Source organism: Hyla sarda, chromosome 12 (assembly GCF_029499605.1).
Source record: "Hyla sarda isolate aHylSar1 chromosome 12, aHylSar1.hap1, whole genome shotgun sequence".
NCBI lineage: Eukaryota > Metazoa > Chordata > Amphibia > Anura > Hylidae > Hyla > Hyla sarda.
In genome coordinates, this window is record NC_079200.1 from 62,895,701 (window position 1) to 62,921,147 (window position 25,447).

General features: G+C 43.8%; 1 protein-coding gene across 3 annotated transcripts in view; it reads left to right on the forward strand.

Moving 5' to 3' along the window:
* Positions 1-7,135: 7,135 nt before the first annotated feature.
* The window catches only part of COL9A3 (collagen type IX alpha 3 chain), a 50,160-nt gene continuing 31,848 nt past the window's right edge, over positions 7,136-25,447 (forward strand). Inside the window, exons 1-2 of one of the 3 annotated variants that reach the window (XM_056548463.1) lie at positions 7,136-7,357; positions 11,859-11,927. In XM_056548463.1, coding sequence (XP_056404438.1) covers positions 7,295-7,357; positions 11,859-11,927 — 132 coding nt within the window. In that variant the 5' untranslated portion in view covers positions 7,136-7,294. Of the gene's footprint in view, positions 7,358-8,197; positions 8,603-9,026; positions 9,173-11,858; positions 11,928-25,447 lie in introns of those variants that run through there. The other 2 variants (XM_056548464.1, XM_056548462.1) reach the window with 2 other exon arrangements.

The window sequence follows — 25,447 nt, forward strand, 5'->3', positions numbered from 1 at the left end:
GTATAATGGTCTCCAATCTGTGCTCTTCCAGATGTTCCAAAATTACAAATCTCAGCATGCCCACTCTGTCGAGGCATGCTGGGAGTTGTAGTTCTGTAACATCTGGAAGACCACAGATTGGAGACCATTATACAGTGGTCTACAAACTGTGGACCTCCAGCTGTTGCAAAACTACAACTCCCAGCATGCCCAGACTGCCCAAGCATGCTGGGAGTTGTAGTTCGTCAACATCTGACCCTTCAGATATTGCCAAAATACAACTTCCAGCATGTCTGGCCATGCTGGGAATTATAGTTTTGCAACAGCTGGAGGCACACTAGTTGGGAAACATTGTTCGTTTCCTAACTCTTTTTCCCAACCCGTGTGCCTCCAGCTGTGCCTCCAAACTATAACACCCAGCATGCACTGACAGACCATGCATGCTGGGAATTGAAGTTGTGCAACAGCTGGAGGCACACTGGTTTGGAAACACTAAGTTAAGTAAAAAACTTTCAAGTGTTTTGCAACCAGTGTGCCTTCAGCTGTTGCATAACTACAACCCTCAGCATGCACGGACTGCCAAATGGCATGCTGGGAGTTGTAGCAGTATGCCTCCAGCTGTTGCATAACTACAAGCTCCAGCATGTCCTTCTGCTGTCACTGCATGCTGAGATTTGAAGTTTTGGCAACAGCTGAAGGCACACTGGTTGCAAAACACTGAGTCTGTTTCCGTGTTTCGCAACCAGTGTGCCTCCAGCTGTTGCAAAACTACAACTCCCAGCATGCACGGACAGCCAAAGGGCATGCTCGGAGTTGTAGTTTTGCAACAGCTGGATGTTTCCCCCCCCCTCCCCCCAATGTGAATGGACAGGGTACACTCACATGGGCGGAGGTTTACAGGGAGTGCTGCAAGATTGAGATGCAGCAAACTCGCTGTGAACCCCCGCCCGTGTGACTGTACCCTAAAAACACTACACTACACTTAAATAAAATAAGTAAAAAACACTATATATACACATACCGCTACACAGCCCCCCTCCCCTCCCCTCCCCAATAAATATGAACAACGTCTGGTACGGCACTGTTTCCAAAATGGAGCCTCCAGCTGTTGCAAAACAACAACTCCCAGTATTGCCGGACAGCCATTGACTGTCCAGGCATGTTGGGAGTTTTGCAACAGCTGGAGGCACCCTGTTTGGGAAACACTGGCATAGAATACCCCTATGTCCACCCCTATGCAAAACCCTAATTTAGGCCTCAAATGCACATGGCGGTCTCTCACTTTGGAGCCCTGTCGTATTTCAAGGCAACATTTTAGGGTCACATATGGGGTATCGCTGTACTCGGGAGAAATTGCCTTACAGATTTTGGGGGGCTTTTTCTCCTTTTACCCATTATGAAAGGGAACAGTTGGAGTCTACACCAGTATGTTAGTGTATAAAAATAAAATTATTTACACTGACATGCAGGTGTTGCCGCATACTTTACATTTTCACAAGAGGTAAATGGGAAAAAAAGATCCCCATTTTTTGGGACACAATTTAGCCAGAGTACGGAGATACCACATATGTGGGCGCAAAGTGCTCTGCGGGCGCACAACAAGGCCCATAAGGTAGAGTGCACCATGTACATTTGAGGTGATTTGCACAGGGGTGTCACAGATGTTAAATGAAGAATAAGGACATTGGTATAATTGATGTGTTATAATTGGGTGCAAAAAGTGGTTTTATTGTGAGATTAAAACTCTACATAATGAAGAAAAAAAATTCTAAAACTAATAACGAGGACACATTTACTGTTTAGGTGCAGATACGCTGCAGACAAAGCTCCTACTAAATAGAGCTGCGGTGTAAATTTATGCTCTGAGGAGAATTCTAAATTTAAACGCAATTCAAGAAAGTAGCTGCACAAGAATGATAGTGCCCTGGATGCTGTTTAATACTTTATTCCTGGAGATCAATGTGGTTCTGTATAGCTGGCTGTTTAATAGCTACAAAAGGATAAAACGAACAGTGATCCAGTGTGAAGTCATTGCCCAGGAAGGATGAACTTCTTTACCAATGCCTGAACTGTGAGGTAGAGCCCTGCATCAGAATTGGGATCCCACAGAACCTGCCGGATCCAATAAAATACTTGCGGTTGTGGTCGGTTATGAGGTTGTTGTGTATGTGAGCAAGCAGTCACAGAACATAAAGTAAGTCCCACAAAATCCTGCGCAGTCCTGCAAACCTATAAAATGGCAGAAGGGGGTGATAGAATGGCAGAAGGGGGTGAAAATGGCACTGGAGGAATTAAATGGCACGGAGGGTACTACTATCTCTAAAAGCTCTAAGAAGGAGATTTATTAAGCTCCGTAGTAGATTTTTTTTGCGTAAAAAAAGTTGCACGTATTTGCGCACGGGCGACTTTTCCAAAAATACCACGACTTTTTGATTTTTGCTTATTCGAAAGCACATTTCTGAAATCTGCTCATGTTGTAATTTTTTTACTTTGCAGTGGTCATGAATTAATCAAATGCGATAGTCGCTATTTATGAAGAAAAAAAGTTGCATCTTCATTTAAAAGTCGCATATGTATTCCAGGTCCAACCTGGCTTACAGAAAGTGCATACGTCCGCAGAAAAGTACATTAACACCCACTTTAACCCCTTAAGGACATAGGGCGTATCCATACGCCCCCGTTTCCAAGTCCTTAAGGACCGAGGGCGTATGGATACGCCCTGAGCATTTCCGGCCCCCACCGCTAGCCGGAGGGGAGCCGGAGCCGGATGCCTGCTGAAATCGTTCAGCAGGCATCCCGGCATATCGCCCAGGGGGGTCATTATGTCCCCCCATGTCGGCGATTGCCGCAGATCGCTGGACAATTCAGTCCAGCGATCTGCGGCAGATTCCGGGTCAATCGGGTCTCCAGTGACCCGATGACCCGGAATTACTGGCTGATCGGGGCCGTCAGAGACGGCCCCGAACAGCCATTACCAGCAGGGGTGAGTTGGCACTGGTGCCACCTCACGATCGCCCTGATTCGTCGGCCGGATTACCGGCCGACCAATCAGGGCGCCTGCTGCGGGTGTCACTCCCGCAACCCGCTCCGCCCCTCTTCCGGAGGACGTGAGCGGGTGCGGGAAGACGACCCCCGGTGCTGGGGACCCCGATCCCCGGCGTCCCTGTTGGGATCGGGGCCCCAGGAGCGACGACGGCGGCGGCGAGGGACTGACCTGTGCGGCGATCAGCAGCAGCAGGAGGTGAGTGACAGCCTCCTGCTGTTGCTTAGCAACAGCTCCCAGCATGCAACAAGGGCATGCTGGGAGCTGTAGTTATGCAACAGCAGGAGGCAGACCACCACAACTCCCAGCATGCCCTTATGGGCATGCTGGGACTTGTAGTTTTGCAACAGCTGAAGGCACATTCTTTCTATGTAAAAGTGTACCTTCAGCTGTTGTGTAACTACAACTCCCAGCTTGCACAATCAGCTAAAGTGCATGCTGGGAGTTGTAGTGGTGCATCTGGTGGTTGCATAACTACAACTCCCAGCATGCCCGTTGGCTGTCGGTGACTGCTGAGAGTTGTAGTTTTGCAACAGCTGAAGGCACACTGAGTTAAGTAGTAAACCAGTGTGTCTCCAGCTGTTGCATAACTACAATCCCCAGCATCCCCAGCCAATGTAGTATGCCTCCGGCTTTTGCATAACTACAAGACCCAGCATGCCCTTCCGCTGTCCGTACATGCTGGGGGTTGTAGCTTTTGCAACAGCTGAAGGCACACTGGTTGCAAAACACTGAGTTTGTTACCAAACTCGGTGTTTCACAACCTGTGTGTCTCCAGCTGTTGCAAAACTACAACTCCCAGCATGCACTGATAGACCGTACATGCTTGGAGTTGTAGTTTTGCAACAGCTGGATGTTTCTCCCCCCCCCCCCCCCCCCCCAATGTGAACGTACAGGGTACACTCACATGGGCGGAGGATTACAGTAAGTATCCGGCTGCAAGTTTGAGCTGCGGCAAATTTTCTGTCGCAGCTCAAACTGCCAGCGAGAAACGACTGTGAACCCCCGCCCGTGCGACTGTACCCTAAAAACACTACACTACACTAACACAAAATATAATAAAAAGTAAAAAACACTACATATACACATACCCCTACACAGCCCCCCTCCCCAATAAAAATGAAAAACGTCTGGTACGTCACTGTTTCCAAAACGGAGCCTCCAGCGGTTGCAAAACTACAACTCCCAGCATGCACTGATAGACCGTACATGCTGGGAGTTGTAGTTTTGCAACAGCTGGATGTTTTTTTTACATATACAAAAGTCATGAAACACCTGTGGGGTATAAAGGTTCACTCAACCCCTTGTTACGTTCCCCGAGGGGTCTAGTTTCCAAAATGGTATGCCATGTGTTTTTTTTTTGCTGTCCTGGCACCATAGGGGCTTCCGAAATGCGGCATGCCCCCAGAGCAAAATTTGCTTTCAAAAAGCCAAACGTGACTCCTTCTCTTCTGAGACCTGTAGTGCGCCAGCAGAGCACTTTTCACCCCCATATGGGGTGTTTTCTGAATCGGGAGAAATTGGGCTTCAAATTTTGGGGGGTGTTTTCTGCTATTACCCTTTTTAAAAATGTAAAAATTTTGGGAAACCAAGCATTTTAGGTAAAAAAAAATAAAAAATGTTCACATATGCAAAAGTCGTGAAACACCTGTAGGGTATTAAGGTTCACATTATCCCTTGTTACGTTCCCCGAGGGGTCTAGTTTCCAAAATGGTATGCCATGTGTTTTTTTTTTTGCTGTTCTGGCACCATAGGGGCTTCCTAAATGCGGCATGCCCCCAGAGCAAAATTTGCTTTCAAAAAGCCAAATGTGACTCCTTCTCTTCTGAGACCTGTAGTGCGCCAGCAGAGCACTTTTCACCCCCATATGGGGTGTTTTCTGAATCGGGAGAAATTGGGCTTCAAATTTTGGGGGGTATTTCCTGCTATTACCCTTTTTAAAAATGTTAAAATTTTGGGAAACCAAGCATATTAGGTAAAAAATAAAAATTTTTTTTTACATATGCAAAAGTCGTGAAACACCTGTAGGGTATTAAGATTCACATTACCCCTTGTTACTTTCCCCGAGGGGTCTAGTTTCCAAAATGGTATGCCATGTGTTTTTTTTTTTGCTGTTCTGGCACCATAGGGGCTTCCTAAATGCGGCATGCCCCCAGAGCAAAATTTGCTTTCAAAAAGCCAAATGTGACTCCTTCTCTTCTGAGACCTGTAGTGCGCCAGCAGAGCAATTTTCACCCCCATATGGGGTGTTTTCTGAATCGGGAGAAATTGGGTTTCAAATTTTGGGGGGTATTTTCTGCTATTACACTTTTTAAAAATGTAAAATTTTTGGAAAACCAAGCATTTTAGGTAAAAAAAATAAAAAAATTTTTACATATGCAAAAGTCGTGAAACACCTGTGGGGTATTAAGGTTCACTTTACCCCTTGTTACGTTCCCTGAGGGGTCTAGTTTCCAAAATGGTATGCCATGTGTGTTTTTTTGCTGTTCTGGCACCATAGGGGCTTCCTAAAGGTGACATGCCCCCCAAAAACCATTTGACGCTCCTTCCCTTCTGAGCCCTCTACTGCGCCCGCCGAACAATTAACATAGACATATGAGGTATGTGCTTACTCGAGAGAAATTGGGTTTCAATTACAAGTAAAAATTTTCTCCTTTTTACCCCTTGCAAAAATTCAAAAATTGGGTCTACAAGAACATGCGAGTGTAAAAAATGAAGATTTTGAATTTTCTCCTTCACTTTGCTGCTATTCCTGTGAAACACCTAAAGGGTTAATACACTTACTGAATGTCATTTTGAATACTTTGGGGGGTGTAGTTTTTATAATGGGGTCTTTTATGGGGCATTTCTAATATGAAGGCCCTTCAAATCCACTTCAAACCTGAACTGGTCCATGAAAAATAGCGAGTTTGAAAATTTTGTGAAAAATTTCAAAATTGCTGCTGAACTTTAAAGCCCTCTGGTGTCTTCCAAAAGTAAAAACTCATAAATTTTATGATGCAAACATAAAGTAGACATATTGTATATGTGAACCCAAAAAAAAAATATTTTGAATATCCATTTTCCTTACAAGCAGAGAGCTTCAAAGTTAGAAAAATGCAAAATTTTCATTTTTTTCATCAAATTTTGGGATTTTTCACCAAGAAAGGATGCAAGTTACCATAAAATTTTACCACTAAGTTAAAGTAGAATATGTCACGAAAAAACAATCTCGGAATCAGAATGATAACTAAAAGCATTCCAGAGTTATTAATGTTTAAAGTGACAGTGGTCAGAATTGCAAAAAACGCTCCGGTCCTTAAGGTGAAAAAGGGCTCGGTCCTTAAGGGGTTAAAGGGGTACTCCACCCCTAGACATCTTTTCCCCTATCCAAAGGATAGGGGATAAGATGTCTTATCGCGCGGATCCTGCCGCTGGGGACCCCCGCAATATAGCATGCGGCACCCACCTGTTTCTTGTGCGGACGCGCTGCAGGGTCTGGGTCCCGACCACGGGAATGGAAGTTCATGACGTCCCCAGCAGCGTGACCCCCGCGATCAGACATCTTATCCCCTATCCTTTGGATAGAGGGGATAAGATGTCTAGGGGTGGAGTACCCCTTTAAAAACTGTTCTTGTTCTGCATCATGAAACAAAGCTACTACATGAATGTTAATTATAGAAACAAATAATTATAGAGCTAATAACTATTCATTTTAAGGTTGAAAATACACACTGCACACCTTGTTAATTTTAGAACATGTACATGCTGGCATACCCACAACATTTTAAAATTAATGTTGTGTTAAAATAGTATTAGGCACAGATTAGTGGGTCTTCTTTATTTCACTTTTGAAAGTGATTTGCATATTTCTTATAGAAATGTTTCTATTTTAGGCTTTTGGGTGGAGCTTGGGCATGGGAGTCACCTGGTGTGAGGGTCTTGGCGTTCTCTCCCATATGTGTCTGTAAACTGTGAGTAGGTGGGCTCTGTATCCTTCTAGCTTCCCACCTCTCTCCCTTTCTCCGGTTAATCCAGGCATTCCAGGGAATGCAGCTGCCAATCATCAGTGCCCTCATTCATAGGTGGGTTTCAGGTTTTCCTCCTCCCTTTGCCCGCACTCTCTCCACCTCCAGCACTCTGAAGCCCCCTGGCTCTGCACATCTCTGGGACCAGCAGAACAAACTCTATCTGGAGTCAGACATCCCTCACTTAGGGGCTCCAAACCAGCAAAGAGGGGGACACATTAGGACGTTGTAGAGCCTGCGGTGGGGCGAAGCTTCTTGGGTGACCATGGCAAGGTTCCCAGCTATTGGGTTCCTTTTAATAATCCACCTAGTGGCATCGCAAGGGCAGGTAAGCTGAACTTTATCCTCTAAAGCCCCACAAGTCTGCATTACCTGCATAAAGGGTGTGTGGCTCATTGTATTATGGGATCAGGGAGACTCAATATAAAAATTAGGTTCGGTGCCATTGTCTTCTTTGCCATGCCAGGATACCCATATATGACAGCAGCCTGTCAGGGCCATGTGAATTCAGCACCTCTGTTTCATTGCCCTCTGCATTGATTGTCTGCAACCTGCAGCTCTCCAGCTTTTTTGACACTACAACTCCCAGCATCTCATGGCATGGTGGGTGTTGCTGCAGATTGTAGACGTTCTACGTGCTAACTGAAAAGCAGCTTGAGAACCTAATACAATGTTAAGCTTCCTAGATTTCGATTTATAGGTACAGATGTTGTAGAGTTTGTTTGCCCTGACAGAACCATGTTTTATATGGACTTTCACAGTGGACTGCAAGAAATTCTGCAACATCTATGCTTGGTTGGGTCACAGATATAGTGGTGTCGAGATTGCCATTTGGCACAATGTTCCCAAATATCACAACCTGCAGGTAGATCTACAGCATCATCCTTAGAAAGTTACAGATGTAGCAGTAGTGAATTTCTCATAGATATCACAGAATAGTTTGCTAATGACCTTCTCAGCTCTGCTACTTCTGCATTAATATGAACAACTAAGCAGCCCCCCCCCCCTCAAAAAAAAGAGCTTATTCAGCTTTGCTGCATCTAGATAGAAATTCAAGTATGTCTAAAATGTAACTTTTAAGTAAATAAAACACTGGATATGGAGACAATTTAATGCTGTTTACTATGATATTGCCTCTTATATGTTATACAGATGTAGCAGAGCTGAATCGTTTTTTCACTCTTTAAGGTTGCTGCATTCACCTATAACTTAGCTAACACAGTAGATTTGCATGCACTACTGTGCAAAATTGCTATAGCGAATGGTGTTAAATGACAAAGTCACCTCGACTACATCTCTACCTTTTGATCCAGAGCTCATGTCAGTTCCTGGAAGCATTATCCCTGCGCTGATAACAAAGCCCCTCTTGTATTCTTGCCTATAGACTGCTCCTCAGTAGCTGCTGTGTAAACAGGTCCTACACATGGTGCCCTGTGCTTTCCTGTCTGTGCAGACACTGCGCTATTTGTCTGCTCTACACACTCTCTTTAGTGTATTCTGGAATTTCTGACTCCCCTGTGACACCACTGGACATGTTAGGTTTATTTGTATGGCACTTACGCACAGCCCTGAGGTAGATTGCTCGCTCCTGGGGCAAGGATTATATTAGCATTAGTAGTATAGTTTAGATTAGCTGATTTATATTTGTTTCAACAACATCACAAATACATGAAATTATTTGGCCAGGAATATGTTTTCCCAGGATCTGACAGGATAAAGAGCCCCTGTTATTACTTCTATTCTTGGGGTGGCGGCTGTTGCTTAGGGACCATAATGGGGCCCTATCACTGGCCTCAACCACCAGGCGAACAGGTCCTAATCTAGTCTGCAGCTTCAACAGAACCTACAGTGCTGCAATGCAGCCTGGGGCGCATGGGTCACATAGGGCTCAGAAATACCAAGTGGTCTCCATTATATAAGACACATACATTGATGACTGTATACTTGGTGCTGGCTATATACCTGGAGCTTGCTGTATGCACAACACTGTCTTAATACAATTCTGGCCATATACGCATAATGAACAATACTGACTGCATACTTGGTGCTAACTGTGTACACAATGCTGACAGTATACTCGCTTTCAGCTATATACCAGGTTCTTGCTGTATACTCTGTGCTGGCTGTATACCTGGTGCTAGCTGTATGTATAGTGCTGACTGTATACCTGATGTGTTATATCTATTTCTCTCTCTCTCTCTATCTATATATATATATATATATATATATATATCGATAGTGCCAATGGTATTGCCATTGCTAACCGTATACTTGGTGCTTGCTTTATACACAGTGCTGTCTGTATACCTGGTACTGTCTCTATACACATAGGGGGAGATTTATCAAAACCTGTCCAGAGGAAAAGTTGCCCATAGCAACCAATCAGCTCTCTTTCATTTTTAACAAGGCCTCTACAAAATGAAAGAATGGTTGCTATAGGCAACTGGGCAACTTTTCCTCTGGACAGGTTTTGATAAGTGTCCCCCATACTGTACATTGCTAACCATATACTTTGTGCTGACTATATACCTGGTGCTTCCTGTATGCACAGTGCTGACTGTATACTTACTACCGGCAATATACACATACATTGTTGACTGTACAGTATACTCAATGCTAGCTATATACCTGGTGCAATCTGTATGCACAGTACAATGCTTGCTGTATACACAATGGCATCTGTATGCACAATGCAGACTGTATACTCAATGCCAGTTATATACCTAGTGCTGACTGTATACTCAATGCCAGTTATATACTCAGTGCCATTTGTATGCACAGAACAATGCTGGATGTATACTCAATGCCGGTTATATACTCAGTGCCATCTGTATGCACAGTGCAGACTGTATACTCAATGCCGGTTATATACCCAGTGCCATCTGTATGCACAGTGCAGACTGTATACTCAATGCCGGTTATATACTCAGTGCCATCTGTATGTACAGTGCAGACTGTATAATCAATGCCAGTTATATACCCAGTGCCATCTGTATGCACAGTGCTGACTTTATACTCAATGCCGGTTATATACCCAGTGCCTTCTGTATGCACAGTGCAGACTGTATACTCAATGCCGGTTATATACCCAGTGCCATCTGTATGCACAGTGCAGACTGTGTACTCAATGACAGTTATATACTCAGTGCCATCTGTATGAACAATGCTGACTGTATACTCAATGCTGGTTATATACTCAGTGCCATCTGTATGCACAGTGCTGACTGTATACTCAATGCCGGTTATATACCCAGTGCCATCTGTATGCACAGTGCAGACTGTATGCTCAATGCCGGTTATATACCCAGTGTCATCTGTATGCACAGTGCTGACTATATACTCAATGCCGGTTATATACCCTTTGCCATCTGTATGCACAGTGCAGACTGTATACTCAATGCCGGTTATATACCCAGTGCCATCTGTATGCACAGTGCAGACTGTGTACTCAATGACAGTTATATACTCAGTGCCATCTGTATGGACAATGCTGACTGTATACTCAATGCTGGTTATATACTCAGTGCCATCTGTATGCACAGTGCTGACTGTATACTCAATGCCGGTTATATACCCAGTGTCATCTGTATGCACAGTGCTGACTGTATACTCAATGCCGGTTATATACCCTTTGCCATCTGTATGCACAGTGCAGACTGTATACTCAATGCCGGTTATATACCCAGTGCCATCTGTATGCACAGTGCAGACTGTATACTCAATTCCGGTTATATACCCAGTGCCATCTGTATGCACAGTGCAGACTGTGTACTCAATGCCAGTTATATACTCAGTGCCATCTGTATTCACAGTGCTGACTGTATACTCAATGCTGGTTATATACTCAGTGCCATCTGTATGGACAATGCTGACTGTATACTCAATGCTGGTTATATATTCAGTGCCATCTGTATGGACAATGCTGACTGTATACTCAATGCTGGTTATATACTCAGTGCCATCTGTATGCACAGTGCTGACTGTATACTCAATGCTGGTTATATACTCAGTGCCATCTGTATGGACAGTGCTGACTGTATTCTCAATGCCGGTTATATACCCAGTGCCAAGTATGCACAGTGCAGACTGTATACTCAATGCCGGTTATATACCCAGTGCCATTTGTATGCACAGTGCTGACTGTATACTCAATGCTGGTTATATACTCAGTGCCATCTGTATGGACAGTGCTGACTGTATACTCGATGCCGGTTATATACCCAGTGCCATCTGTATGCACAGTGCTGACTGTATACTCGATGCCGGTTACATACCCAGTGCCATCTGTATGCACAGTGCAGGCTGTATACTCAATGCTGGTTATATACCCAGTTCCATCTGTATGCACAGTGCAGACTGTATACTCAATGCCGGTTATATACCCAGTGCCATCTGTAGGCACAGTGCTGACTGTATACTCGATGCTGGTTATATACCCAGTGCCATCTGTATGCACAGTGCTGACTGTATACTCAATGCTGGTTATTGATAGATGATGGGAGAGGGCTATAAACTGGGTGATGGGCACATGTATCCAGAACGTCACACTACCTGCCCAGGGCATGTCACACTGAGGCTGCTCTATACGTGTGGATATCTTCATGTGATCCCACAGTCTTCCTGTATCCACAGCCTCCCATAGACTGGAGCCTCCCATAGACCAAGAGCTTGCACTTTAGCCTTAAGTAGTGTACTGTGACCTTTTTTAATAATGTTACATTTCCAGATATCCTGTATCCACCCTACTGACCCCAGCTCACCCCACCACATTGAAGCCCAACTCTTCTGTATACTCTACTTACTAGTTGTCTATTCTTTTTTTTTTACAGAGAGTTGGACTACCAGGACCCCCAGGTCCACAGGGACCCCCTGGAACACCGGGCAAGGATGGAATAGATGTAAGTAACAGGACTAATGGGAAAGCTGGATCACTATGCACACAAGCAATGGGCATTAACCCTATCCTCACTGTAGGGGTGTCAGCAAATAGATGGGTTTCCATTGTGAGGTGGGGCGATGTGGCCGAGAAGTGGTTAATAGCATTCCTGTGCTGGAGAGAGGAGAGTGTTTATACAGAGGAGTATAAAGGAGGCTCTGTGCACCCCTCCGCCCCCCCCCCACCTCCTGCTAGGAGGGTCCGGTCCTCACAGAGCCTTCAGTGTCCTACCACTACCTCTCCACTACACAGCACCTTCCGCACTGCTCCTGCATCCAGCAGACTTGCATTTATCTTCATAGTAAGGATGGATTCAAGAATATACAGGGCAATTGCAGAACTTCTAATTCCATAATGCAGTCACATGTATCCCAATAAATAGTACAGCCACACCCCCCCCCCCAAAAAAAAAAAACAGCACAACCATACATATGCCAAGAAGCAATGGACCCCACATGTACCCCACATTAGGAGCCATGTATACACAAATAAGCATTGCAGACGCAAGCTCCAGAATAACTAGCACAAACGTAGGTCCCCAGGCAAATTGTACAGCCACAGACCCTGTAAAAGACACAGACCCCCACCCAAATAAAAAGATACAGGCCCTATCTCCACTATATATGTCACAGCCGCAGGCCCTATCCTCATTATATATGACACAACCTCAAGCCCATGCGCCTATAAACAGTGTAACCACATGCCCCCCAAAAAAATCAACATGTGCCAGAAAGCACCAGATTTGTAAATTACTTCTATTTAAAAATCTGTTGTATTCTCCACACGAAGTTGTATTTCTTTTCGGTCTGACACAGTGCTCTCTGCTACCACCTCTGTACGTTTTACGAACTGTCCAGAGCAGGAGAAGTTTGCTATGAGGATTTTCTTGTACTCTAGACAGTTCTTGACATGGACAGGGGTGTCAGAAAGCAGAGAGCACTGTGGTCAGACAGAAAAGAGCTATACAACTTCCTGTGGAACATACAGCAGCTGATAAGTACTGTAAGGATAAAGATTTTTAAATAGTAAGTAATTTACAAATCTCTTTAACTTTCTGGCACCAGTTGATTTGAAAATAGATTTCCACCAGAGTACCCCTTTAAAACCACATATCCCTGTGGAATGGTGTAGCCACAGGCCCCTAATAGACAGCAAACCCATGAGCCCACTAATTAACAGCACAGCACTTGGCCTCCAATGAATAGCACAGCCACATGTCTCTAATTAACTATACACCCACTGGTACCCAGGAATCGATGTAGCCTATGGCCCCCGATAAATAGTGCAGGCAAAGATCTCCTAAAAAAAAAATGATACAGCCATATGTAACCACAAAAAAAACAGACTACAACATGCCCCACAAAGACAACAGCCTCAGCCATGGGTCCCTCAATGGCCTAACTTAGGTAAACATCACACATCTCCCAAGTAAATAGCTCAGACACATGTCCGCTAACATACAGCGCCTCTCCGCTAATATACATCTCTGCGCAGACATTTTGGAGACTGCGGGTGCCGGCATAATATTCTGGAGCTAGGACTGCACGGGAGTGTGCCATCTCATAGATGGCAATGCATTCCTTGCAGAGTCCACAGAAAGAATGCACAGGTTCATTCTTTCTGCAGACCCAGAAAATTGAATTTTCGTGCCAGAAGGAAATTCCGTTGTGTGCACAGTGCAGCAGAATTCCAGTCTGCTGCCCTGGAATCTTTGGTTGGAATTCCAATGCATAATTCTTCAACAGATATTCCGGACGTGTGAAGATGGCCTTAGAGTTTTAAACTGCCACCTGATGGCCGTAGCATTAATTATGCCCCCCTTGGGGTACATTCAGACATAGCAGTCAAAGTTTATTGCTGAAATGAATGCAAAAATGCATCAGAAAAACATTTATTTTTTTCTGTAAAAATGCAGCAAATCAGTTCCATTCAGCCACAATTTTATGGTAATCACTAGAAAAAAAAACACATACAATTCATGTAGATCTATAATGGCCGATCAGATTGCTTTTTTTCATTTTTGAAGAGGCCTCTGAAAAATGAAAGAAGCGATCTGGTTGGTTGCTATGGGCAACTTAGCAACTTTTCCTCTGGACAGGTTTTCATAAATCTTCCCCAATGACTGCACCAGCAGAATAGTGAGTGCAGCTCTGAAGTATAATACAGGGTGTGACTTATAATCAGTTCAGAATGAGTAATGTAATGTATGTTCTGTGGTCCCTCAAGTTACAATATTAATTGGTTCAAGGACAACCATTGTATGTTGAGACCATTATATGTTGAAACCATAACTCTATGGAGAACTGGTAATTGGTTCTGAAGCCACCAAAATGTCATCGAAAAATAGGAAAAAAGATTAAACGAAAATAAGTAGATGACTAATATAGAAAAAGCAAGTCCTTACATATAAAAGAAAGAAAGAGCTGCTGGGAGCTGTAATCACTGTCTATGTAGAGGAAAGGGGCTTCTTCAGGGTCCTGTACAGTACACGCAGTGTCCTTAAAAAGTAACATGGAGCTGCCCTCACCTGTTGTCCAAAGGAGCAGCTAACTGCGGTACAGGTAAAGAGTAGTACTGAACATGTAGTACCACCCTGTACTGTATGGAGGTGCTACCAGACAGCCAGTCAGTGCATGCACTTCAGTAATACAGGGGTTTTACCAGTGAATGCCCATTCTAATTGGTCAGTTCTTCCAGCCATTGACATGTTTCGCAGATCTGGACTGTCCATAGCATTGTATGTTGAGTCTGGTTTCAACCTTTGTATGTTGAAACTATTGTATGTTGAGGCCATTGCAAGTTGAGGGATCACTGTACACAGTGACTTCACCAGCAGAATATTGAGTGCAGCTCTGGATCTGAGTGACTGTGACAAGGGCCAAATTGTGATGAGACAACTAAGTCTGAGCTTCTCCAGAACAGCCGGAGAAGCTCAGAGGTGTTTTTTGGTATGGAGTTAGCACCTATCCAAAGTGCTGCAAAGAAGGACAGTGAAACAGCAACAGGGTCTTGGGCATGTCATGTGAATGCAGAGTTGGGCTACCTCCTTTTCCAACAAAAAATACTGACTAGAAACTCTTTAGATGGAAGCATAGCAACTTAAACATCAAGAAGGTATTTTGGCAGCCATGTTAGTGGGTCACCATTTCATACCCAGGAGGTAAAATATATGCAGTAAAATAATGGCACATTCTGGAGATGCTCTGCCTCTGATCCAGTCGTCTAGACATCACAATTTGGCCCTTGTCACAGCCTCTCAGATCCCTTGCATTTGATCATTTTTTCTGCTTCCAATATCACTTGGCCCTAAAATATTTTACCAGACTGGCATCACTTCTATGGCTAGCGTAATACAAAAAATGGGAAGTAATATGGCTACGCACTCAGTTTTATAAGCCAAAGTTTCCAACAATTGGTACTTTACTCAGTATTTATTTAAAGCCCCTTTGGCAGCGATTACTTCTTGGGGATGAGACCACAAGGGTTACCCACCTGGATTTGGGGATTTATTGCCATTTTTCTCTGCAGATCCTCTCACTCTCTGTCAGGTTGAATGGGGACCATCAGTGGAAGCCATTTTCAAGTTTCTACAGAGATGTTTTATTGGGTTCAGTCAGGGCTATGGCTGGGCCACTCAAAGACATTCACTCCTTTGTTATCTTGGTTGTGTGTTTAGGGTCATTGTCTTGTTGAAAGGTGAACCTTTGGCCCACTCTGAGGTCCACTCAATACAGCTTTCCCTAAACCCTGACCAGTCTCCCTGTCCCAGCCACTGAAAAACACCCCCACAGCATGATGCAATCACTGCCATGCTTCGCTGTAAAGATAGTAGGAGGCAGGTGATGAGCAGTGTCTGGTCGCCTCCAGACATGATGCTTAGGATTGAGGCCGAAAAGCAGAGGCATACCTAGAGCATTTGGCACCTGGGGCGGACCCTTTGTTTGGCATCCCCCCACACCCTCACCCCCCCTTAATTACACCCCCTCCCCCCCCCCTTTATTTACAACCCTACTCCCCCCCCCTTAATTAAACCCCTTCCCAGGAGCGGACTGACAACACTCAGGGCCCACGGACCAAAAAAAAGCAAGGGCCCCTACTAGGCTCTGCAGCTCGTCAATCTTCTGCCACGCCCCTATTCCACCTAAATCCCACACACAATAAACTAAAATTTATATATATAAGAAACACTTTAACATAGGTAAATTTCCATGGCCAATAATACTGGTATACAAGGAGTAAATATATACCACCACACAATAACTGGATAATACCGCCATAATGTACTGAATAAAACCACTATACACAGACCATTATACTATAAAGGATCTTTATACAATATAAGTGATTATATACAGGACCATATGGCGGTAGATATCAGCTGTACACAGGATCTGTATACCATATAAGTGATTACAGTTACATTTTGGGACTCACAATTACGTATTTTCTGATCAGCGGCGTCCTCTTTCCTTTTCTTCTCCATGTGGATCTCTTAACATCTGCAGGAAAAACATGTCAGACTCAGCATTTTTTCAGTGCCCTCCCCTCCTCTACAATCTTTCCATCTATAGGCCCACAAACTGTAATAATGCCCTCCTTGGTGTCCTGCACAGTAAACGGGCAGGTAGGTAGGTAGCCAGGTAAATAGGTAACTAGGTAGGTAGATCAGGAAGCAAGATAGGTAGGTAGGTGACAAGTTAGGTAGGTAGGGGGCTAGCTAGGTAGTTAGACAGCCATGTATGAAGGCCAGATATGTACATAGTTAGGTAGCTGGGTATGTAGGTAAGTAGTTAGTCATCCAGGTATAAAGTTAGGTAGCCCCCCTTCCCTGTAGGTATAGGCAGCAGAGTTAAACCCCTTCCCAATAGGTATAGGAACAGAGTTAAACCCCCTTTCTCCTTAGGTATAGGCAGAGTTTAACCCCTTTTTTCCCATAGGTATAGGCAGATTCCCCCCTCCCCAATTGGTATAGGCAGAGTTACCCCCCTCTTCCCCATTGGTATAGGCAGAGTTACCCCCCTCTTCCCCATTGGTATAGGCAGAGTTACTCCCCTCTTCCCCATTGGTATAGGCAGTTACCCCCCCCTTCCCCATAGGTATAGGCAGAGTTACCTCCCCCCACTCTTTCCCATAGGTATAGGCAGGTACACCCCCCTCTTTCCCATAGGTATATGCAGTTACACCCCCCCTCTTTCCCATAGATATATGCAGTTACACCCCCCCCTCATTCCCATAGGTATATGCAGTTACACCCCCCCTTTCCCATAGGTATATGCAGTTACTCCCCCCTCTTTCCCATAGGTATATGCAGCTACACCCCCCCCTCTTCCCCATAGGTATATGTAGAGTAACCCCCCCTCCCCTTCCCCATAGGTATATGCAGTTACACCCCCCTCTTTCCCATAGGTATGTGCAGTTACACTCCCCCTCATTCCCATAGGTATATGCAGATACACCCCCCTTTCCCATAGGTACGCCTCTTTCCCATATGTATATGCAGCTACACCCCCCCCCCTCTTCCCCATAGGTATATGTAGAGTAACCCCCCCTCCCCATAGGTATATGCAGTTACACCCCCTCTTTCCCATAGGTATATGCAGCTACACCCCCCCCCTCTTCCCTATAGGTATATGCAGAGTAACCCCCCCCCCTCCCCTTCCCCATAGGTATATGTAGAGTAACCCCCCCTCCCCTATAGGTATATGTAGAGTAACCCCCCCCTCCCCTTCCCCATAGGTATATGTAGAGTAACCCCCCCTCCCCTATAGGTATATGTAGAGTAACCCCCCTCCCCTTCCCCATAGGTATATGTAGAGTAACCCCCCCTCCCCTTCCCCATAGGTATATGTAGAGTAACCCCCCCTCCCCTATAGGTATATGTAGAGTAACCCCCCCTCCCCTTCCCCATTGGTATATGTAGAGTAACCCCCCCCCCCCCTCACCCATAGGTATATGTAGAGTAACCCCCCCCCTTCCCTATAGGTATAGGCAGAGTTGAGAAAAAAAATTAAAAAAAGGATGCTCACCTGATATCCCACGCAGCGATTTCCTCAGCTGCAGGGCCGCGTCTTCTCCCCTCCACAGTACAGGCGCCGGATGAGTGACGTCACCGGCGCCTGTACTGCGTGCTGCGTGGGGGTGGAGGTCACGTCTCCTCTGTGTAGCTGCAGATGCGGCTCACACAGAGGGGACGCCTTCTCCTGTATGTGCCTGTATCGCGCATACAGGAGAAGCTGTCTGCTGGGGATCTGGGACAAGTGTAGGCGGCGGTGTAGTGGTGGCGGCGGCGGGTCAGTCCGCCCCTGGCACCCCCCTTGTGAGCGGCGCCCGGGGCGGGCCGCAAACCCCCCGCCCCCCCCCCCCCCTTAGTATGCCACTGCCTAAAAGTTCATTCCTAGTTTCAACAGACTAGAGAATCTTGTTTATGACAGTCCAAGAGTCTTTTTTGCAAACTTCAGGTGACTTTTATGTGTCTTTTACTGAGTAGATGCTTATTTCTATTCACTCTGCTGTGGTAGAGGGTGTGATGCAAAGGTCAGATGGAATTACCCTAGGGGCAGATGGCATTAACCCCTTGTATTCGTGAAGCCAGGGCATGGTTTATCCTCAATACCACCCAAAGGTAATCCGTTGAATCCTGGGATAGGCACGACTCCGATGCAAAGTTACGGACAATGGTAGCTTTACTGAGGTTAGACAGGTGGAAAAGTCTATACAGTTCAGCCAGGCCCACAGGGTGACCAGTGACTTCAGAGACCTTAAGGGCTTGCTGGGACTTGTAGTAGAGGTCGACAATTTAGTGCAGGCCACGTTGACTAGACAGATGACTTTGACTTGTGACTGTGGCTTACTTGCAGGTTTGTAGCTTGTGGCTGCAGACTGGACTTGAGGCCTCCTATGACTCTGGATACACACTTAGGCACGATTTGACTGGATCTCAGCAAAGACTAAGAGAGTGAGCAGAGGCTCCACCCAGGGCTTATATGGGGGAGGCTCTGGTGGGGTCCCATTGGTCACTCCTAGGTCACCTAGTCACTGATACCTCCTGGGTAACAATCACATGACAAATCACATCATAAACCTTCTTAAAGGTATAACACTCTTACATATATAAAATAGGGATTATATACAATTACAATAAACAGATGCAGGGGGGGGCACTGCAAGGAGGCTGCCTGACAGGGCAGCAAGGGTACTGGGTAACACCTCCCGTACTGGGCCGCCACACTGCAATAAGCTTGGTGCAGTGATGGTTCACCTTCTGGAAGTTTCTTCCATCTAATGATTTTTGAAGCTTAGTCAGAGGGACCACTGGTTTGCTGGTCAACTCTCCTACCAAAGCCCTTCTCCCTCAAATTACATAGTTTGGTGGGGTGACCAGCTCAAGGAAAAATCCTAATTGTTTTAAACATCTTCCATTTATAAAATATAGAGGCCACTGTGCTGTCAGTGCAGCAGACATTTTTTGTCCCCATCTCCAGATCTGTGGCTCAACACAATCCTGTCTCTGAGCTCTACAGGCAGTTCTTTTCACTTCATGGATTGGTTTTTGCTCTGATATACATTGTCCGCTGTAAGACCCTATATATACAGGGCTGTGTCTTTTGTAATCATGTGCGATCAGCTGAATTTACCACAGGTGACTCCAATCAAGATGTAGAAACATCTAAGAGAAATGGGAGGAGCCAGAGCTAAAAGTATCATATCAAAATATTAGTTGTTCATGTTTAATAAACTTGCAAATAAATATTTTTTTTATATTTTAAATCTTCAAAAATCACTGACAATCATTGTTTTTATTGATAAATTGGAAAACCATAAGGAATCATAAAATTAAAAGATATACATCTATACAGCTCTATATACAGATAAAGTCATTATATTAGCTATAAAATAAAAATAATTCCAACAATAATTTCATTCATAATACTGTGCTGAAGTACCAACAGTCTCGAAATTATTGCTTTGCGGACATCTTGGCAAAGCATTAACCTTTCTAATATACTTCATAAGAAAATTTCCTTTTATAGAAATTATGGTTTATAAAATCTTGGCTTTGTCCAAGCTGAAGCACAGGCATGGACAAAGTCCAGTAAGTGAGGGTGGGCTAGCAGTCCTCTGTGCTCTCTCTTGTCTGATAGCACTCCTCTGTGCTCTCTCCTCTCTGATAGTACTCCTCTGTTCTTTCTCCTGTCTGATAGCACTCCTCTGTGCTCTCTCTTGTCTGATAGTACTCCTCTGTGCGCTATCCTGTCTGATAGCACTCCTGTGCTCTCTCCTGTCTGATAGCACTCCTCTGTGCTCTCTCCTGTCTGACAGTACTCCTCTGTGCTCTCTCCTGTCTGATAGCACTCCTCTGTGCTCTCTCCTGTCTGATAGCACTCCTCTGTGCTCTCTCCTGTCTGATAGGACTCCTCTGTACTCTCTCGTCTGATAGCACTCCTCTGTGCTTTCTTCTGTCTGATAGCACTCTGTGCTCTCTCCTGTCTGATAGAGCTCCTCTGTGCTCTCTCCTGTCTGATAGCGCTCCTCTGTGCTCTCTCCTGTCTGATAGTACTCCTCTGTGCTTTCTCTTGTCTGATAGCAATCCTCTGTGCTTTTTCCTGTCTGATAGCACTCCTCTGGGCTCTCTCTTGTCCTATCAGACAGAGGAGTCCTAGCCCACCCTCACTTACTGGTCTTTGTCAATGCCTGTGCTTCAGCTTGGACAAAGCCATGATTTCTGTAAAAGGAAATAAAATTCTCTTATGAAGTATATTAGAAAGTTTCATGTTTTGCCAAGATGTACAAAATATAAAAAGCGTCCCATTTAAATTTCAAGGATGCTGGATAAAAAGCGGACTGTCCAGAAATTTGGACAGTTGGCAACTTCACATGCCCACAGTATTATGTTCATGTCTCTCATGCTTTCCACTGGGTTTGCCCTCTTTCAAATGCTGCTGGTGGCGGCCTACATTGGTTCCACTTGTGGTGCGGTAATAACTCAATTATGAATTATGGTCATAAAAATTATTAATTATGAAAAATTAAAAATTATCAAAATCTCTAAATTATGACCTAGTGAATTGTAGACAAAGCTAATCAACACAATTCACATTTGAGTCCGACTATTTCCTCAGATATTAACAAGTTCTTTTTATGACGGGATGACATAGTTTTGCAATATACAATAATACACAGGTATTATAAAGTATGCAGATTTATTGGTTATATGATTATAAACATAAATGAGTAACAAACTCAATGATATATGCAAATGAATATCAATTAGATATTAGTAAACAGTGTAAGCTTGTTAATTGACTACATATAAGTAGAACAATACATGTGAGTAGTAACTTGTTAAAATAAAACAAAAGCTACTTGGTTAGAAATATATAAGAAAAAGGTTACATATCACTCTATTCAGAGGAACCTCATGATGTTAAGATAGGCAATATCTAATCATAGACATCAATATGGAATGGTAAATTCACTCCCCGCCCCCTTCTAACCACTACAAATCACATGACTCCATGAATGGGAAAATCCATCTAAGAATATATATACATGGAAGAACTATGATATACCTCCACCCCATTCTGTACTATTTTCTATACATGATCTTGGTAAGACAATTAGCAGAGATATATGATCTTGCTCTATATTTTAGGAAGAACTTGAAACGAGTTTCCTGTGTGGGAAATATACTTATAACACCCAGTTTGGCGAGTAGGAATTCTATCAATGTCTAAGCAATTATATAATGCTTTGATAGATTATGAGTCTTGATTCTTCTGCAGGTAGAATGAAGTCTCACAATATCCTAAAACTATCATCTCAATATCAAGATTATTAATTATTTTTTTTTATTAATTTATTCACCAATCTAAATGGTATAACCCCATCCACATTATCCCAATTAGTCTTAATTAAATGGAATACCATTTTTGTGTCTCTTACCAAAACTTTGGAAGAACCTTACTTCTGCTCTGAGGAACACTGAACGGTCCATCATGGACAGCCATTAGGTCGGTACCATGTAATCAGTCTGGTTGGCAGGGATCTCACATGGCTTTCATGGCTTCCATCTGGTGGACCTCTTTTAGTAGAAGACCTCTTTGTCTGTCCTTTTCAGCCTACAGTCTACAGTTCAGATCAGAGTCTCCAGTTTTCAGTTAGAGCAGTTCAGACTCCAGTATCAGCTACTAACATCTGGTTTACCAGACTTTTTAATTAGTTAGACACACCCTCCTAAATTGAAATTCCCCAATGAATGTAGGTTAGGCGTGTACATATGGTAATGACTATGACATCACTTTACTACCCAGAATGCATTGAGCATATCACCCATAATGCCTTTCCTGTGGTGTAATGTCACCTACCCATCCACTAGGGGTTGCTATTGCATAAGCAGTTAGCATCATTATCATTAAGGGTTAAAGGGGTACTCCGGCGCTAAAACATCTTATCCCCTATCCAAGGGATAGGGGATAAGAAGCCTGACCGCGGGGGTCCCACCACTGGAGACCCCCGTGATCTTCCACGCCGCACCCCGTTAGAATCAGCCCCCGGAGCGTGCTCGCTCCGGGTCTGATTACTAGCGATCACAGGGACGGAGAATAGTGACGTCACTACTCCGCCCCCGTGTGATGTCACGCTCCGCCCCCTCAATGCAAGCCTATGGAGGGGGCGTGACAGCATGTAACAATGTTTAGCACTTATCTGATCGCCTTGTAGTTTGCAGACTTTGTTTAAAGACTTTTTATAATTTATGAAAAGTGACTTGTAAATTTTGAAATAAAATTTTATAGAATTTAAATAAATAATTTTGATCCATAAAAGCCAGGTAAGAAGTCCAGAATGGAAGGTAACTCTTGTCACTACATTCTCATGGCATGAAGGCCATTTTCAAAAGAATCTGCATGTCATACTGAATAACAGTATTATTTCACTAACCCAGCACACCCTATGCATGTTACAGCAAGGCAAAACGTTCTACACCCCTACTGAGGCTCTCTGTAGTACGGGAATAGCCGTTTTTAATAGAGATTCGCCGCAAATGAATTCTGAACGAACCACATTTTTTCAAAAATTCGCTCATCTCTAGATCTGATGTATGAAGGGGTTGATGGACACTTTCACCAGCCTTTTGACATTTAAATCAGCTGGCTTTGTGGGCAGGTGGCGTCTCTGGTGGACAGCAAAAATTTCCTACGGACTCTGTGATACAAAGGTGTCAGATCACACAGGACATTGCACCTGTTAAATGAAATGGCAGAAGGAGTGTGATGGGCAGTGTTCTCCTGGAAATCTTGGGTCCTGGAATACTGTAGAGGTTACTGTCAGGACCGTATTTTGAATTCCTGCTGTCCTGGGCACTTTGAGTGCTGATGCCCTCACAACCCAGAAACCTCCCCCACCCCTTGCCACAGTTTTCACAACTTAGTACGGTGGGGGTGGGAGGCACACAGCTACTGCTGCTCTGGTTGATATCAAAATAAGGGGAAAAACCCAAAACCTTTTTTATTTTTTTATAAATACATAAAATGCATATTTTTAAAATCCGCCAAATACAAACAAAGCAGCACCAGCCTGACATTACCAGGGTTGGCGAGGACCATTGTTATTAGCCCTAAATAATGTAAGCCTGCTACGGACTAGGCATTGGAGCGACATTTTTGACACTCCAGGTCTGTTGGTACCCAGCTTTTCCTGGTATCTATCAGTTTCCACTAATAAGCCTGTAGAGTAAAGTTAAAAAACAAAACTTAACACCATTAAAAAAAACTAATTTATTGCAAAAAATGCACCCCACACAACCCTCCTTAGCTTTAAAAAAAAAACTAAAACAAAAAAACATGACGGTCATCAATGTAGTGCACCTAATTAAAAATAGACTACAGGATACACGCATCATGTATGTCCACAAAGTTATGGTGGCTGTGTTCACACATAACATGTTTAACATGCCTTAAAAAAAAAATCAGTGCATCACTTTATCACAATCATCTGGGTTCCTGACTGTTATGTAATGTTATGCACATGATAAATCCTAGTGTAAACAATACACCAGGATTAAAATGCCCTCTCTCTGGCCACAAAATGACCCCCCTGGATTTTAACGCACAGAAAAGCCATCTGCACCGGTCAATACAGGGTTATACATGTAGAGGAATTGGATAAAAAAAGAGAATGCACAGACATGTGCCGGCATTAAAATGACAACAGGGGAATATGTAGATAGCGATGCACTCACCTCTCTGCATTGTACTGCGAGCACAACACCGTTATATGCCATAGACCGTTATACGCCATAGACCATAATAGGTGGTGATTTACTCGGGGGCTGCCGGCATAAATCCCGTCTCTTCAGTCGCAGGGACGGTTGCAGAACATGTAGTGAAGGCAATTCTTCTTAATTAGAAGAAAAAACTTGATGCTGGAATGGCGCTCCCCCGTGGCAAGGATGATAAATCAATATAACCGAAAACGAATAACAAAATAATAAAAGTAAGGCTATTATAAATTCAAGACATTAGCGGAGGTAATAAAATTGCGGCCGCAATGAAGTCTTGCGATGTATAAAGTTCCTGTCAAGACGGGGAACAAAAAGCTATTAGTGACATGGTCCATTGCAGCCGCAATTTTATTACCTCTGCTAATGTCTTGAATTTATATGTTTCAATCCTTATATGTATATATACAGTATCACCACTTTGTATCATTATTTAATTTTATTAACAGATATTGTGTATTTTGCATTGCTCATGTGCACGAGTGATGTCAGCTCTCGTAGTTTTGTGGGCTTTTTTCATTATAAAAATGGCTGTGTAATACCAACTGTAGGACCTGACGAAGAGGGGAGTCCTCCCCTCAAAACGTATTGTCCGATTGTATGTTTCACTATATACTTTGGCAATAAAGCCTTACTTTCATCATTTTGTTATGTTATCCATTATATAGATTTTTTTTATCGTCCTTGCCACAGAAGAGCGTCAATCCAGCATCAAGTTTTTCCTTCTGATCAAGAAGAAATGTTGGCACCCCTAAAATATTTCAAGAAAATTAAGTATTTCTCACAGAAAAGGATTGCAGTAATACATAGTAACATAGTTAATAAGGTTAAAAAAAAAGACCATCAAGCTCAACCAATATCCCTACTGAGTCCCTACTGAGTTGATCCAGAGGAAGTAAAAAACAAAGCAAAAAAACTCCATACTAGAGGTAAAAATTCCTTCCCAACTCCAATTATGGCATCAGAATAAATCCCTTGATCAACCTCCAGTTGTCCCTATAAATCTATTATACATAACCAGCGATGTTATTATTCTCCAAAAATGGATCCAGACCCCATATTTGATTCTTTTTCAGAGTTCCCCATGACCACCTCCTCTGGCAGAGACTTCCATAGTCTCACTGCTCATGTTTTGCTATACACATGTTTATTCCCTTTGTGTGTATTGAAACTAAACTAAAAATGGAGGAAAAAAAGCAAATTGG